Genomic DNA, 16,589 nt, shown 5'->3' on the forward strand with positions numbered 1-16,589 from the left:
ATGGCGCTGAAGGGTCTCGGTTTTTTTCTTATGGCCACTCGGTCCATTCGGGCTGGGGCATTGCGGGGAGGCCGCGTTGAGCGGCCCGCAACTGGCGCCGCGCCAACCATGCCGGCGCCAACGGCTCCGATTCTCCGCTCCGTAACTGTAATTATCTCAAGTCTGTTGAATTGCACTTACTTTAGGATTATCGATCAGTTTTCCAATCAGATGGTTCCACCAACCTTATATTTAACACTTTCATCTCCAACGTAAAGCTTATACTCTTAAAACTAAAAGTTATACCTCCAAAACATGTGAAATATAAAATCAGATATTTGCAACAACTAGTCCGTGTCCTATGTCACTGCAGATGGAACCAAGACTAAGTATGTTAAAATAAAGTGTGCTTAGAGGGAAGTTAGGACGTACAGATGTAATTCAGCCCCTTCTTTTCAGAATGATATTGGCGGTAATTTGAGGTTAGTTGTGCACTGGTCAGGTTATTCCTGCTAAATTTTTGTCAGGCTGTTAATGGACAGCAATTCATGCAATCACCAATTTCAGTGATCAATCGGCATGTGAAATAGAGGCCTGATTCCATGTTGGCGATCAAACGTTTAGTTCCACAAACTCAAATTCACCTTCAGTTGAGTTAGAAATGTGAAAGCTGGCTGTTTAGAAATGTAAAATAATATTAATATTAAGAATACTCAAACAATAAGCTTTAGTGTTATGTGCGATCAACAATTCTTAACTGGACCAAAATTGTGTAATTTATGGCTTCTAACTGACGTTTTACTCAACACAGAATATTGTCATGCCAAGTACTGGCATGGTAATATATTAAATCTTTAAAGCTATATTTTAACAAGGTAACCATAATAATGCGGCCACCTGTGGATCTCTTGACTTCTTTTGTTGATTGAAACACTCCCTGACTAAGAATAAACAAATGGCTACCTTGCTGACTTATGTTGAATCAACGCTCTTCCTAAACCTAATTCAAAAGGGCCACTCAGGCACCAAAAGGTAGATAAGGTAACTGACAACTTCATTGTAACAATGCTGATTAGCCTTTTCAAAAGAGGGCGTATGGCTGATATGTGGGAGAATCCAACCAAGACAGTTTATTGGATCACCTTATTTGAACAGTGACTTAACACTCCATTGGGGGTAACATGGGACCTGCTGAACGTTATACAAGCAGAACTCAGAGCTTTTCAGAGAGTTCTATCCGAGGGAGGCTCCTGCACATAAAACTGTTACACCGCTGCAGTCACCTCAGCAGAAAATGTATCTATCTTCAATATATTGAATGTATTAAGGGTGGCACAGTAGCACAGCAGTTAGCACAGTTGCTTCACAGCTCCAGGGTCCCAGGTTCCGGTTTCCTCCCACAGTCCAAAGATGTGCAGGTTAGTGTCCAAAAAGGTTAGCTGGGGTTTCTGGGTCACGGGGATCGGGGGGAGGTGTGAGCTTGAGTGGGGAGCTCTTTCCAAGAGCTGGTGCAGACTCGATGGACTGAATGGCCTCCTTCTGCACTGTAAATTCTATGATCCTATGATTTCTATGATTCTATGAAAGAGAAAGAAAGATGTTCTTCTCTAACTTGTTCCACCTTCAAGTTCATCTGAGAAATCAACATTCAGGTAAATCAACTACAAGCACCTTTATAGCCATCAAAAATTGGCGCCTCCAGATAAGTCTATTAAGGAAACAGGGGGCTGAAGGCCTGAGGGAGGCCCCTCCCAGCGCATCGTTGGACTGCGGGTACTGATTTTCCCGCTGCAGCACCCACTTTGGGCCATGGAACCTCTGACCTCTCCCTGCCTCTGTGCAGCTGGCAGTCAATCCGCACCCCAACCTGCCACCCTACCCACTGCCGAGAAACATCCTGAATGGTAGACAGCATCAGAAAGCTGCCCTGACCCAACTCTTCTGGTCCCTCTGCCTCAACTTCCGTTATCTAGGAGCCAGTAACATTCAGCCCATTATCCCTGCCCCTCTTCACAAATGCCACCAGACCTGCTGCGCATTTCCACCTTTTTCCGTTTTAATAGCCGTTTTCCAGCATGCACAGTATTGTGCCCCCATATAACAGCGCCTGATGCAGCCAATAATGATTTGACAACAGAACAGACTGGCTGTGAGATTTGCTGGCTGTTAACATGATCCTAATTTATTTGGTACATGATGCCAATTATCAAAGTTTTCATAATGGCTTTGGAGTTCCAGCATAACGTTTTCCAAGAGGACAAGCACTTTGCTAAATTTCATCTGATGAGAGGCAAGCACCATGCTTGTTGCCTTTACAAAGATCAGAGAATGTTGATGTTCTGTCGCACGAGATAAATGCCAGCACTGCAAAGTGTAATTCAATTTTAATTGGGTCTTCTTGGGGCAACCCACTGTGCGTCAACTTCTTGTGGCTTGGCACAGTTTCCAGAAAAAATGCTTTGAAAAGTGAAAAGTTCTTGGAACATATCATTGCCTAGACAGCTTCTGTACAATCAGCCATCAGCAATGAGCTAGACTTCAAATACACTGGGTTATGTATGGTGAATGCCGTGATGAGAATATTATGCCTACAGAAGTGCCACACCTTCCTGCAGTGTGAAGGAGCAATCTTATCACAGGATCATTAGGCTTTTGTGATCTCTATTATTCATCCTGCACTCATGGTATATTTTCATTTGACCCTTGGAAACCATGGGCTGCATTTTACAGCTGTTAATTGGGCAGGGCCCCCCCCCCCCCCCCCCCCCCCCCCACCACACAATCTTACTGTTTGATGATGCTGGGTCAGCAATTTGACGTGGCCGCACCAGCCTCCAACAAGACTGAAGGTGAGCCGGTGCCAAGATTCTGTCTGCACTTTTGAAAAAAACAACTAACAAACTATTGGGTGTGTTAAAAAGCCAATCAGTTGAACTTTCTTGTGCCACCTCCATTTTTCACTCGCCACATGAGAAATACGTTGAGAGATTTACCAGGATGTTGCCGGGTATGGAGGCCATTAGCTATGAGGAAAGGTTGAAGAAACATTGTTTGTTCTCACTGGAATGCCGGAGGTTGAGGGGCTACCTGATAGAGGTCAACAACATTATGAGGGCATAGACAGAGTGGATAAATTTCGGACAGTGGGCTAAACAGCTGGCTTGTAATGCAGAACAAGGCAGCAGTGTGGGTTCAATTCCCCTACCGGCCTCCCCGAACAGGTGCCGGAATATGGCGACTAGGGGCTTTTCACAGTATCTTCATTGAAGCCTACTTGTGATAATAAGCAATTATTATTATAGGATAATCAGAGACTTTTTCCTAGGGTAGAGGGGTCAATTACCAGGGGGCATAGGTTTAAGGAGCGAGGGGCAAAGTTTAGATGAGATGTACGAGGCAAGTTTTTTTACACAGAGGGTAGTGGGTGCCTGGAACTCGCTGCCGGCGGAGGTGGTGGAAGCATGAACAACAGTGACATTTCTGGGCATCTTGACAAATACGTGAATAGAGGGATACGGACCCCGGAAGTGTAGAAGATTTTAATTTAAACGAGCCGCATGGTCGGCGCAAGCTTGGAGGGCCGAAGGGCCTGTTCCTGTGCTGTACTTTTCTTTGTTCTTTGTTCTTTGAGTGAATTCCGCCAGGTGTGAGGAGGAGGCACAAGGGCCAAAAGAAAAGGCCTGCAATGGCTGCATGTAGCAGCAGACTCTGCTGCACTGAGGACAGCAGTGCTGGGCGACGAGCAGACTTTATTTCTTAAGCTTTTATCGGCTGACTTCATAATTCAGGGGAGAATGAGGCAAAAGTGTGTCTTTAGATTGTTGGCAGGAACGTACCTCCAGTTCATGGTTCAATCTCTCTCCCACTGGACATCCCACCTTTGACACCCGATTGGTCACTGAGCGTTGCTTCACAACACTAATGGGTCAGCATTTGTGTTGGGCGGCCACTCATTGGCCAGCCAACACTTGATTTGACATGCTAAAAAGTTGGGAGCAGGAGCAAGCAGATCACGTACTGTCCATTCTGCCTCTCTAATCACATCGGAGACTGTAAAACCCAGCCCCATATCTTAATTTCACATTACATGACCAGATCAGTCTTCTGTGCTACTAGTTTTCAGCAGGCTCAACAAAAGATTGGAGCCACATTTGCGCTGTGTGCAGCCAACTGAATGATTTTGACCTCACCCACAATTTCGATGGCGAGTTTCTACACTGAAGCACTGGATGAAAAGAAATAAAAATATAGAAGAGCTTCTCCAGTTTAACTCTCCAGTGAATATCTGAGTCATGCAAACCGAGGTGTTCCAAGATTTAATTCACAGTCTGTGTTGAGCAATATTGGGCATGATTTAATGGCCTCATTGCTGCCCACTTGGTGAGGCGACGAGGCAGTTGAATATCGCGAGAACTTGCCAGAGAGCCATTTAGCACTGATCCACATAAATGTGGACCAGGCGTAACGGCAGCTCGGGGGGTCTCCAAGGCCATCAGAGACCCCCAGGTGGTCAGGCTCTGTGCAGGGTGGTACTTTGGCACTCCCGCTGGCACAGGGTGCCTTGGCACTGCCAGCCAGGTATCTTGGCATTGCCACCCGGGCACCTTGTGTCACTGACCCTCACAGCGTATCTAGGAAAAGCAGTAAGATAGGGAGAAAGGCATCTTTTGACATTCAGCGGACGCCTGCTATGACACAGCATGGCATGGTTTATTTATACTTTAGAACTCTGAAATAAGGTAAAATCTATGCTGGTTCCATACCCAGTTATTCATAGAGATTACGTTGATGAAGGAAATCTATCCAACTACAGCAGAAGTATCTATGAAGGCTTCTTTTCCCACTTCGGCACAATTATTTCCTATCTCTCCAAAGGTCCAATCTTGGTCCCCTCCTATTTTCTTATTTGCATGCTGTTGTTCAGTTGCACCATCTGAAAATGTCATCTCACTTTCCACATGTACACTGAGGACACCCAGGTCGAATCCTCATGACCTCCTTCGACCCTTCCTCTGTCACTAAATTGACATCCAGCCCTGGACAAACTGACGTTTCCTCCGATTAAGTATTGGGTAGACTGACGTCAGTGTCTTTGCTTCCCATCACAAACTCTGCTCCACACAAAGCCCCTTCTGGTCTTTTATAGCAGTTAAAGCCTCCATTGAAGAATCCAACAGTTTTCTCAGTGGTCTCCTTAGGAATGCTGTATTGAAGCATATTCCACAACGGGAGAGTAATTAACAATCGACGGTATTCCAAATGCTGCAAGATCTGGACAATATTCAAGTCTGGGCTTATAAATGGCAAATAACATTTGTGCCACACAAGTGCCAGGCAATGATCATCTCCAACAAGAGAGAATCTAACCATCACTCCTTGACATTCAGTGGCATTGCCATCTTTGAATCCACGATCAACATTCTGGGTGGTGACCATTGACCAGATATTCAACTGGACTAGCCATATAAATGCTGTGCCTATGAGAGAAGCTCAGGTGCTGGAAAAGTAACTGCAGTGATTAACTCACCTCCTGACCCTCTCAAAGCCTGTACATCATCCACAAGGCACAAGTCAGGAGTGTGATGGAATACTCTTCACTTGCCTGGATTAGTGCAGGTCCAGTAATACTCAAGAAACTTGACATTATTTGGAACAAATCAGCCCGCTTGATTGGCACGCAATCCACCAACGTTCACTCCCTCCACTGAAGACGTGTGGTACCAGTGTGCACCATCTACAAGCTGCACCACAGGAACTTGCAAAGGCTCCTTTATACAGCACCTTAAAAATGCACAACCGTCACCATCTAGAAGGACAAGGGCAGCAGACACATGGGAACACCACCACCTAGAGATTCCTCGCCAAGCCTCTCGCCATCGAAATATATCATCGTTCCTTCACTGTCACTGGGTCAGCATCCTCTCTAATAGCACAGTGGGTGTACCTACACCATATGGACTGCAGCAGTTCTGGAAGGCAGCTCACCACCACCTTCTCAAGGGAAAATATGGATGGGCAATAAATGCTGGTCTAGGCAGCAATGCCCACATCCCATGAATGAATAAATAAAATAAAAATGTAACTGCGGCTTTGAGCATAGTACTGTACCAATCAAGGTTACATGACCATTAATCAAATCCTATTGGTTGAGTTTTACACTGGGGGTGGGGTCCCTACCCTCTGGGGTAAAAATCAGGGGAGACTCCATCTCCACATGCTCGCTCGCTCACCCAGCAGCCATTTAATAGCTGCCAGGCCTTTATTTAGCCTGAAATGGGCCTTCCAGAGAGTCTTGACTCCGAGAGATCCTGGTCAATCAAATGTCTGACAACTCGCTGGTCCCAGCAGCACCTTCAGGAGCACTGGCGACTGCTGTGACTGCAGTGAGTTCCGGAGGGAAATGTGATGTAATGGAGCCTGAGTATGTGTTAATTCCAGGGTATCGCTAAGACGGGCAGGCTCTTGTGAGGGGCATATGAGGCAGCAAGATGGGCAGACCAGGTGAAGTTGGTAAACCTAGGTGGTGGAAAGTATACCTTGTAGTTGGGGCCTTGGATTGGCACAAGTGGCTTGGGAAAGCCACTTTCTTGCCCGGCCACCATTTTTGCCAGGTTTCACCTAGAGGTTGGAAACGTGGCACCGACTTACCCAACTACAGGTAAAATCTCAACGGCAGAGGAAGGAGGAACTCAGGCTGCCATTAATTGGACCCAACGATCCCCTGTCACTGGTAACATTGCTCTCCTTGATTTGAAGACTGCACTACGTCATGGGGATTGAAAGATTTTACACTGAATCATAAAATGTTATTTTCCAAATTCCATGCCTGCATACAAAGGCTTTGAAAAAAGACAATTTAAAATAATGAGAGCAGCTGTTCTTCGCATTTCCTCCAATTATTAACTGTTCCCGAGCCCCCCATGGTGATGTTCCTGGCCCCGAAATGTATTGCAAAAAAATACTTACTATCTGACTCGACCTGCATAGTACAAGAATACACACTATTATCCTACTGTTTTCAACGCGGTTATTGTTTAAATTATGTTAATGATCCAGCTCCTAGCCAGATTATTTTAGTCACATTTCTTCTGCATTCCACAGACCATGTGCCAAAGAGATGTTATAAAGGTAAGATGCTATTTGCTCATTTTAGTTCAAACACAAATGATGTTAACTCACACATACCTATGTGCTTTCCATACATGTTATAGTAGAAGCTGACACAGTAAGCACTGTTAGTGGATCCATATGGATTTTTAGGCAGTGTGCTGAAAATAGGACTGAGAAGTCGAGCCCTTTCACCTTCTGTTCGAGGACGGGAAGTCTCGATATACATGTAGAAACCTGCGGAAACAAGAATATATAATAATAATATAATCTTTATTAGAGTCACATGCAGGCTTACATTAACACTGCAGTGAAGTTACTGTGAAAATTCCCTAGTCACCAGATTAATTCAGATGATTTCTCTAGAAGGAGCATTCGCCTGTCTCCATTTTACTTCAAGTGATAATTGCGTCAAAAAATACTTGCGGCGAGACTTTCCAGCCCTTCTCGCCGGCGGGAACTCCCGGTTCCTGGGCGGTGGGAGGGGCGATCCAGCCGGCAGCCAATGGCGAGTCACCACCGTTGCTGGAAAAAATGCAGTGTGTGTGTGTGTGTGGGGGGATTCGTAAAATCCCACCCTTGATGCCAATTGGAACAATTTTGTATTTGTGAAAAATGATTACTGCACATTTAATGTGATGATCCCTTTAAGACCGGGTTTGGAACCCTGGGGGACTCCGCCTCCGGCTCCAACCCCCCCCCCCCCCCCCCCCCCCCCCCCCCCACCACCCCAGGGAGCCATATATAAAGTAATGTTCAGTGGGCCGTGTGCAGTGAGCACACTTCTCGGTAGCTGTCTGGTTCTCTGCTAATTAAAGCCTTTGTATTACCAATCATCTCTCTCCAGTTGTAATTGAGGGCATCTCAGTATTTTTTCACAATAACGTTTTTATGAATCATAGCAGAGTTTGTAGGTCACCCTGCCTGGGCCCCTTTCATCCCTAATCAAATCAATATTGTTATTTTAACAAGGGCTTACTTTTGATCTGTACAGGGATAGCATCCTTTGAAGGATTGGTTCGTACTGTATTGTCTATCACTTAGACACTTAGTCAATTTGGCTTGATTTCTGAAAAGATCTTGTGTGACACCTGACAAGGTGCTGCTTCAGGCCTCGCACTCCTGAACGATCCCATTTCAATGAGCACAACACCACTTTACTGCCATGAAAAATAGAAAAGTAGTGCATTTTGGTGAAATTATACGCTCCAATGGTAGTAGTGAATAGACCACTATGTGCACCGGAATGCCATTGTTCACTGTAGTCAGGATCTTGCCTTTATGTCTGATCAGAAAATATAAGAAGTGAAAAGAAAATGATTCAGTGGCTAGAAATCAATATTTGGATGAGGTATGCGTTTATCTAAAGGTGATGTGATCTATATTTGTTGCTCAGTGTATGGTGTTTTATCACAAAACCTTCAGGTCGGTTGGATTATAGAATTGTGAATCCCTCTTCGTGTGCAGTGAAAACTTCACTCTGTGGCCCAGCTATTCACAAAGCTGGGCAAAGGTTGGAAATTGCCCAGTTTTGACTGGTTGGAATCTCTACGTTCAGATCAGATTGAAGTAACTACACTAGCCGCTGGGCAAGTTAAAGCGGTGAACACTGACCGACTATATAAGGAGATCAACTAACTGTACTACTGCCGTACACCTCATCAAAACCCAGAGGAAGGCAATCACAATTTAAACATCCGAGATACACTTACTACTCCGGACAACAGAAGGAAAATTGGGCAAGATAGGAGTCGTGCAAAATGGGACATTTCTAACCTCCTCACTCTTCACAAATAGGAGGGAGCAGTTAAAGTGGAGCAGGAGACGTATCTGATTGTCTGCTGACTCAACCTGGGGGATCTAAATTGCAGGCATCACAGCCATCTGAAGCCAATGGGCGCTTCTTCAAATATGCTGGCTGCAATGTTAACGCAAAGCCTGTGAGGCTTCTCGGCCAGGAAGTGGATACAGGGACAGAAGAAACCCACAAAAGAAAATCTGTGAAGCATTTTTTTGAGTTACCTTGTTGCGGAGGGCCGCAAACATGTGCCTCTGGGTCCCATAGGAAACCTACCTGCCCCATAGCTTGCCTCCCACACTGCCAAATATGATCCCCATTTGAACTGTTCCCCACCTACCCACAACAACTTGGCCGAGGCCGGGGAGCCATTCTGCCGGGTCCCCAAGTGGTGACCCAGTCCAAGCCTCCAGGTGGACTGGGAGTTAAAAATCTCTTAAGGCCTCACATGGCACGTGATCCTGCCACTCACCCTGGCCACGTCATTGACTCACCTTTAAAATTGACCATTGGCGTCACAATGTCAGTACTCTTTCTGCTTCTTTGCAGTCGGCGGGGGGGCGGGGGGGGGGGGGGGGGGAATTTCCAGGCATAAAGCCAGGGAAATTTGTCCCTTCAGTCCACAGATATCAGACTTTCATAGATCAAACTGCATGATGTACACACAGACTAATGGTGATTGTAAAACCAAACGCTACCTCTGACTGTACACCTGTACAAATGAAGTGAAAAAGCCATTTGGATTTGCAAACACGACTCAGTGAGAAATGAGCAAAGGAATATAAGACAGGTCACTGACTGCAGAGATAGTGCAGGTCCTTAGTGGCCACAGTCCCAAAACACTTTTGCACACTTGAAAGAATAACTTGAACTGTTGGATTGTTGGGATCCTCTTTTACTGAGTCGATATTAAAGTGCAAAGTTTGATATTTGTTGAGTGCAACATGCTGATCTTCAACATTGCCATTAATAAGGTTTGAATGGAAATGGGATGCACAATCCTATCTTGGCAGACTTTCAGTCATGACTCAGAGCATTGGTTAGAGAGCATTCAGCAGGGGAGTAATCTTGCTTTTAATTCTTTAGAATTTTAAATCATTTTTTTGTGACAACATTGATTGCAGTTGTCGATACAGCCGCCCCAAAGCATTGTTAAGTCCAGTCCAGCAACCACAGGAATGGAAAGAAAACCTGGCGATGACTGCCAGCCCCGTTCCGCCCTGCCGTCCCCCACCCCACACCGCTGCGCCCCACCGCTCCACCTCCGGGTCTCCCACTCTCATCTGGATGCCCTGCTCTGGGATTTGAAGAACTGAAGTAAGGTCTTGTTTTCCAGGGAAGACCAAGCAGGAATGGATGGAAGTGAGCGTCAGGAGTGCGGTTATTCGGCAGCACGGTGGCGCAGTGGGTAGCTCTGAAGCCTCACGGCGCTGAGGTCCCAGGTTCGATCCCGGCTCTGGGTCATTGTCCATGTGGAGTTTGCACATTCTACCCGTGTGTGCGTGGGTTTCGCACCCACAACCCAAAGATGTGCAGAGTAGGTGGATTGAACACGCAAAATTGCCCCTAAATTGGGAAAATGTATTGGGTACTCTCAAGTAAAAAAAAAGGAGTGTAGTTACTCGATCCTGGAGACAGTGTCCCAAAAGAACCAAGGGTCTCAGGAGTACTAGAAAAGTGAGGCGTAATGTTTCAGACGTCAAGTTTCCCTCACGCTGACTTTCCCAGCATTCTCCAGCACGGCATTTCTCAGAACACACCTTGCAGCTTCACTTCTTCCTTTCTCTCTCTCCAGGCACCTTCTCACATCCTCATCTGAACAGCCAATACTCAAACTCAATGGGAGGGATTCTTCAGTCGCCGACGCCAAAATCACGTTTGGCGATTGGCCGGAGAATTCCCGTTCATGACCAAATTGGGGGCGGTGCTGCTTTTGCGATGCTCTGCCCCCTCCAAAGCGGCGTACTCCGTGGCCTCAGGACATTGCCTGAGGCCCATCCCCCGATGCTCCACCCCCGACCGGCCTAGTTCCCGACGGCGTGGGTCTCTCATGGTCTCACCCGTCGGGAACTCGGCGTGGCGGCTGCAGACTCAGTCAAGCGCCACCACAGTCGGGGGAGGTCTGATCTGCGCGCAGGGGGGACTTCATCAGGGGCTGGGGCACTGTTGGGGGGTGGTCCGAGGCTCGCGAACCGGCCAAAGGGGCGGCACTATTTCGCAGGCTGAGGCTGTAAGTGATCAGCGCCATGTTGCACGGCACGGCCGCTGCAGGCCGCCACTGTGCGCATGCGCAGCCACAGACCCGGGAATTCTCCGGGCCGTATCGGCAGCTCGAGCTGCGTGCTGTACGCTGCCGACATGCTAGCCCCCAGATACACGGAGGATCGGTGGCCATTTTGTGCTGAATTTTCGGGTGTAAAACGACACCGTTCCCACGCCGGCATGAGGACATAGCCTCACAATAGGAGAATTCAGCCCAATATCAGTCAATTGCTCTCTTGCACTCATGTCTCAGAGCTTCTCTCCTCAAATGCTGTCCTTTCCTCCTTGCTACACAGTCCATTTCTCACATTTGTGGCTCTCTGCAGAGAGCGCAGGATTCCAGAGAAAGGGAGCGAACTGGCTGGGGTCAACTGGCTGGGGTCAACTGGCTGGGGTCAACTGGCTGGGGTCAACTGGGGGGGGGGGGGCGGGAACTGGCTGGGGCAACTGGCTGGGGTCAACTGGCTGGGGGCAACTGGCGGGGGGGGGGGGAACTGGCTGGGGGCAACTGGCTGGGGGGGGGGGAAACTGGCTGGGGGCAACTCGACGCCACTGGTAACGTCTGCTCACTGGTCCAATGGGAGGAAGCCTTGCTCCAGGAGGCTGAAGATATCAGCAACAACCTGCCAAGAAAGCCTGCGCCTCCACTGGACACTAGTTCTCAGACATGTTGAGAGACTTGATCCCCAGCCTGTGTTGGGAGTCGCGCCTTCTTCGAGACAGATCCCTCTGTCTTTCCCCTTTTCCCTAACGGAGTAGCAATGCCCGAGAAGACAGCTGATGCTGCTGGTTTTGCTGCTGCTAATGGATGGGCTCCTCCTCTTTTTCCTCATCAGAGGTCCAAGGTAGATTTGCTTAAGCTGATCCATACTGCAGCGAAAGCTGAAAGCTGGGAAATGTAGGTCAAGATGAGTAACGGCCAAGGCAAATGAAGTGACTTCTTAGAAGTTTCAGGCAGCCTTCAGGACGCGCGACAACGCGACAAGAGCAGAAACTTATAATCAAGCTCCGCACACATGAGTACGACCTCAACCTTGGAATCATGTCGCATTACGTTCAACCCCCCCCCCCCCCCCCCCCCCCCCCATCATCTGACCTGGGCTTGTGAAATCCTACCAACTGTCCTGACTTGAGACAATTCATACCTCTTTAACTTGGGATTACCCCTCTCTCTGGATCTGTAAAGACTTCATTATTTACAAATGCTCACATTCAAAGCATTGTCTTGCGTCTTTGACTTTGTCTATATATGTTGCTGGGATCTACCTCTTCATTTACCTGAGGAAGGAGCAAAGCTCCAAAAGCTAATGATTTGAAACAAACCTGTTGGACTTTAATCTGGTGCTGTAAGACTTCTTACTGTGCTCACCCCAGTCCAACGCCGGCATCTCCACTTCTTAGACATTGGAAGATATCCATTTGGCAGTGAAAGCGCACTCTCGAAATAAGACAATCAGACACAGGAGCAGAATTAAGCCACTTGGCCCATCAAGTCTGCTCCACCATTTAATCATTCCTGATATTTTCCTCATCCACATTCTCCTGCCTTTTTCCCATAACCCCATATCCCCTTATTAATTAAGAACCTATCTACCTCTGTCTTAAAGACTCTAATTTGGCCTCCACAGCCTTCTGCGGCAGAGTTCCACAGATTCTGGCTGAAGAAGTTCCTCCTCGTCTCTGTTTTAAAGGATCGTCCCTTCAGTCTGAGGTTGTGCCCCTGGGTTCTAGTTATTCCTACAAGTGGAAACATCCTCTCCATGTCCACTCTATCCAGACCTTGCAGTATCCTGTAAGTTTCAATAAGATCCCCTCTCGTCCTTCTGAACTCCAACGAATACAGACCCAGAGTCCTCAACCATTCCTCATACAACAAGTTCTTCATTCCAGGAATCATCCATCTGAACCTGTCAGCCCCAGCCTCTCACCTGAGGGTATGGCTGCAGCTATTCACTTTCACTCTTTGAAGACTTCCCAGCCTGTCAGTTTCATTTAATCAGCAATGTTCACTGCTCTTACCTGTGAGTCCAACTGAGCTCATAGAACATGTCCGCTGTCTGTTGGAGCTACTTCCCCTTCTGATCCCCATGTTAGCCAATATTGTTAATGCTTCTTTCTCTTCTGGTGTTCTCTCTCTCTCTTTCCTTAAGTCTGCCATCATCATTCTCTCCTCAAACAAACCATCATTAACCCCACCATCCTTGCAAATTAGCATCCACTCTCCAACTTTCTTCTTTAAAGTCCCTGAACCTGTTAATGAAAAAATCCATTTCCACCTTTCCCAGAACTCCCAAGCAACAGGTTTGCTCCCCTGTCACAGTGCCGAAATGGTGCTTAACAAAGTCACCAATTACATCACATGTGGATGTGATCATTGTAAACTTTCCCATCTCGACCTTTGACATTGTTGACCACACCATTCTTCTCCGACACCTCTCCACTGTTGTACAGCTGGGTAGGACTGTTCCCACCTTGTGCATTCCTCTCTACCTCATCAAAGCCACATAATTACTTGCAATGTCTTCTCTTCCTGCTCCCACACAGTTATCTCCAGTATCTCTCAAGAATTTATACTTTACTTTCTATTTTTCACCTCCATGTATGTTCATCAACATCATCTGAAAGCATTGCATTAGAATCATAGAATTTACAGTGCAGAAGGAGACCATTTGGCCCATCGAGTCTGCACCGGTCATTGAAAGGGCACCCCATCCCCACAACCCAGTAACCCCACCTAATCTTTTTTTTGGACACTAAGGGCGATTTATCATGGCCAATCTACCTAACCTGCACATCTTTGTGGGAGGAAACCGGAGCACCCGGAGGAAACCCACGCACACACGGGGAGAACGTGCAGACTCCGCACAGACAGTGACCCAAGCCGGGAATCGAACCTTGGACCCTGGCATTGTGAAGCAACTATGCTAACCACTAAGCTACCACATATACACTGATAATGCACAGCTCTACCTCACCACCATCTGGTTCACTGTTGTTAAATTATCAGTCTGCTTATCTGACATCCAGTACGAGATGGGCAGAAATTTCCTTCAAATGAATATTGGAAAGACTGAAGCTACTGTTTGATTCTCACTCCAAACTCCATTCCCTAGCTACCAATTCATATTCTCTCTCGAAGCACGTATTCTTGGCCGAGCAACGTCTTGACTTTAAAATTCTCATCTTATTGTTTAATATCCCTTTATGGCCTCATCTCTCGTTCCCTTTCTCTGTAACGTCCTTCAGCCTCACACCCCTCTTGTGATATTTGTGCTCATCTAATTCTGGACTCTTGGGCACCCTCTATTTTGATTGCTCCACCATTGATTGCTGTGCAGTCAGCGACAAAGCTGAAAAATTCTCTCTCCATACACCTCCCCACCTCTCGACCTTACTTCCTTGAAGGCACTCATTAAAACTTATGGCTTGAATTCTCCGAATGTATGTTGGTGACGGTTGCCCAGCGGCGTGGGGTGACTCCAATAGGAATTCCCATTGACAATGGCGGGATTCCGCTGGCAACAAATGACGCGCCACCTTCCTCTGTCGCGAAGCACGCAGATGGGGGGACGGGTGCGGAGAATCCCGCCCTCCCCCTTTGATCACACTTTTCGCCAAGCAACCTAATATTCCATTAGGTGGCTCAGTGAAACTTTTTCTTTTGTTTTGTTAAAGGCACAATACAAATAGACGTTCTTCTTCTTATTTTTAAATCCCCACCCACACCTAAACCCTCACCCACCTAGCAGTTCTGCTAATTAATCCAGTCGTTAGTCTTTTTATCTGCTGCATTGTTAGACATTCTGAGACCAATTTGAACTTAAAAGCTATTTTTCTCTCAGTGTAAGTGCTGCACTACTGTGTTGCTACTGAAACACGGGAGAGCGAGCAACTTTTTCCTCTTCAGGCACCGTAGATGAGCTTAATTATCTGGCTGCTGTTAGGCTGCAGAGGAAGCTACTGATTATATTCATTTTGCAGCTGATTTTGGTTTTGACATGCAAAACGACATTACAGGTTGAGCCACGCAGTCAAAGATTGTGAAGTGGCCTCGTCAACTGTTTCAGGCTGAGCTGTCAGCTGTTTGTAAACTTGGCCCTCAAACCCAATTTCAGTGTGAGACACCTTTCCGAAATTTCCCAAGAGCGAGAAAATGTATTCACGGATAAAAAGATCAGCAACGAAAAAGCTAAACAGGACAGGAGAGGAGTGGGAATGATAAACTCAGTGAGATTGGGAGAGTGGAGGAAGCCAAATTAATGCATGTTTTAAAATTCCAGTTGAAACTGTGATTTTACCTATGTGGAAGACCTGCTTTATTACAGCAAAATTAGTGGTTCAGTGGCATAATAATAATAATTTTTATTAGCGTCACAAGTAGGCTTACATTAACACTGCAATGAAGTTACTGTGAAAATCCCCTTGTCACCACACTCCGGCACCTGTTCAGGTACAGTGAGGGAGAATTCAGAATGTCCAATTCACCTAACAGGACTTGTGGGAAGAAACCGGAGCACCCTAAGGAAATCCATGCACTTACGTGCAGACTGCGCACAGACAGTGACCCAAGCCGTAAATCAAACCCGGGTCCCTGCCACTGTGAAGCAACAATGTTAACCACAGTGCTACCATGCCATCCCATTACCTATTTATCTATTTAATGCATACACTAAAAAAAAAGTTCAAGTCATGGAAAACCAAACGAAGGATGGCAAAACACCCTAAAAAGTGAAAATATTCTGATCAAATGTTTATTATTATTCTGCCATAAAAATTCTCCTTCAACAGCGGAGCCATTCACTGTAATCATTGGTTATTTATGAAGTGTGATTGCATCAACATACTGAACAGGTAATGAGAAGATGAGGCATCACTGTACATTAGCGATATGATTTCATGAATTTTTATGATGCAACCTTTAACTGTGTGAATAAGTAAAGTGGAAGATTCCCATGAGGCATTATCTATTTATTCTCTATGATTTCATTGCTCCACACAACAGCTCCTCCAAATGCGGTTGAAGATGTTGTCCCTCCATTGAAATAACACGTGTTGAAACAAAGTGAACATTTCAAGAAAATGCACTGATTGAATTTCTGCTTCAATGCTGCACACCCATCATGCAAATCTGCGGGCCCAATCTTTATGGTTGAGGATTATGCCTCTTCTGCAACTGAAGTGTGCCCCAAGAGAAACAGAGAATTAAAAATCTGATTTGCACGTTCACAATATTGTACACTGTCGATTAAATATTCATGATCGGTGAGGTTATTCTCACCTGCAATCGGAGAAAAAAAAGCATTTAATAACATGATATACAGCAAAAAGTGTCTCCCCCCCCCCCCCACACACACACCTCACTCCTGTACCCCCACCCCTGCCCACCCCTCCCAGCCAGAGATTGTCTGGAAATAATCAAATCTGTGATATAATGGTATTTAAA

The 16,589-nt window shown here is 46.4% G+C and overlaps 1 protein-coding gene across 2 annotated transcripts in view; it reads right to left on the reverse strand.

Annotated features, from left to right (window-relative positions):
* Positions 1-16,589, reverse strand: part of mdga2a (MAM domain containing glycosylphosphatidylinositol anchor 2a) — a 1,064,841-nt gene that overhangs the window by 47,360 nt on the left and 1,000,892 nt on the right. For both annotated transcript variants that reach the window (XM_038776329.1, XM_038776328.1), the window contains one exon: positions 7,165-7,323. In XM_038776329.1, coding sequence (XP_038632257.1) covers positions 7,165-7,323 — 159 coding nt within the window. The remainder of the gene's footprint in view (positions 1-7,164; positions 7,324-16,589) is intronic.

The sequence above is a fragment of the Scyliorhinus canicula genome, chromosome 2 (genome assembly GCF_902713615.1).
Source record: "Scyliorhinus canicula chromosome 2, sScyCan1.1, whole genome shotgun sequence".
NCBI classification, from domain to species: domain Eukaryota; kingdom Metazoa; phylum Chordata; class Chondrichthyes; order Carcharhiniformes; family Scyliorhinidae; genus Scyliorhinus; species Scyliorhinus canicula.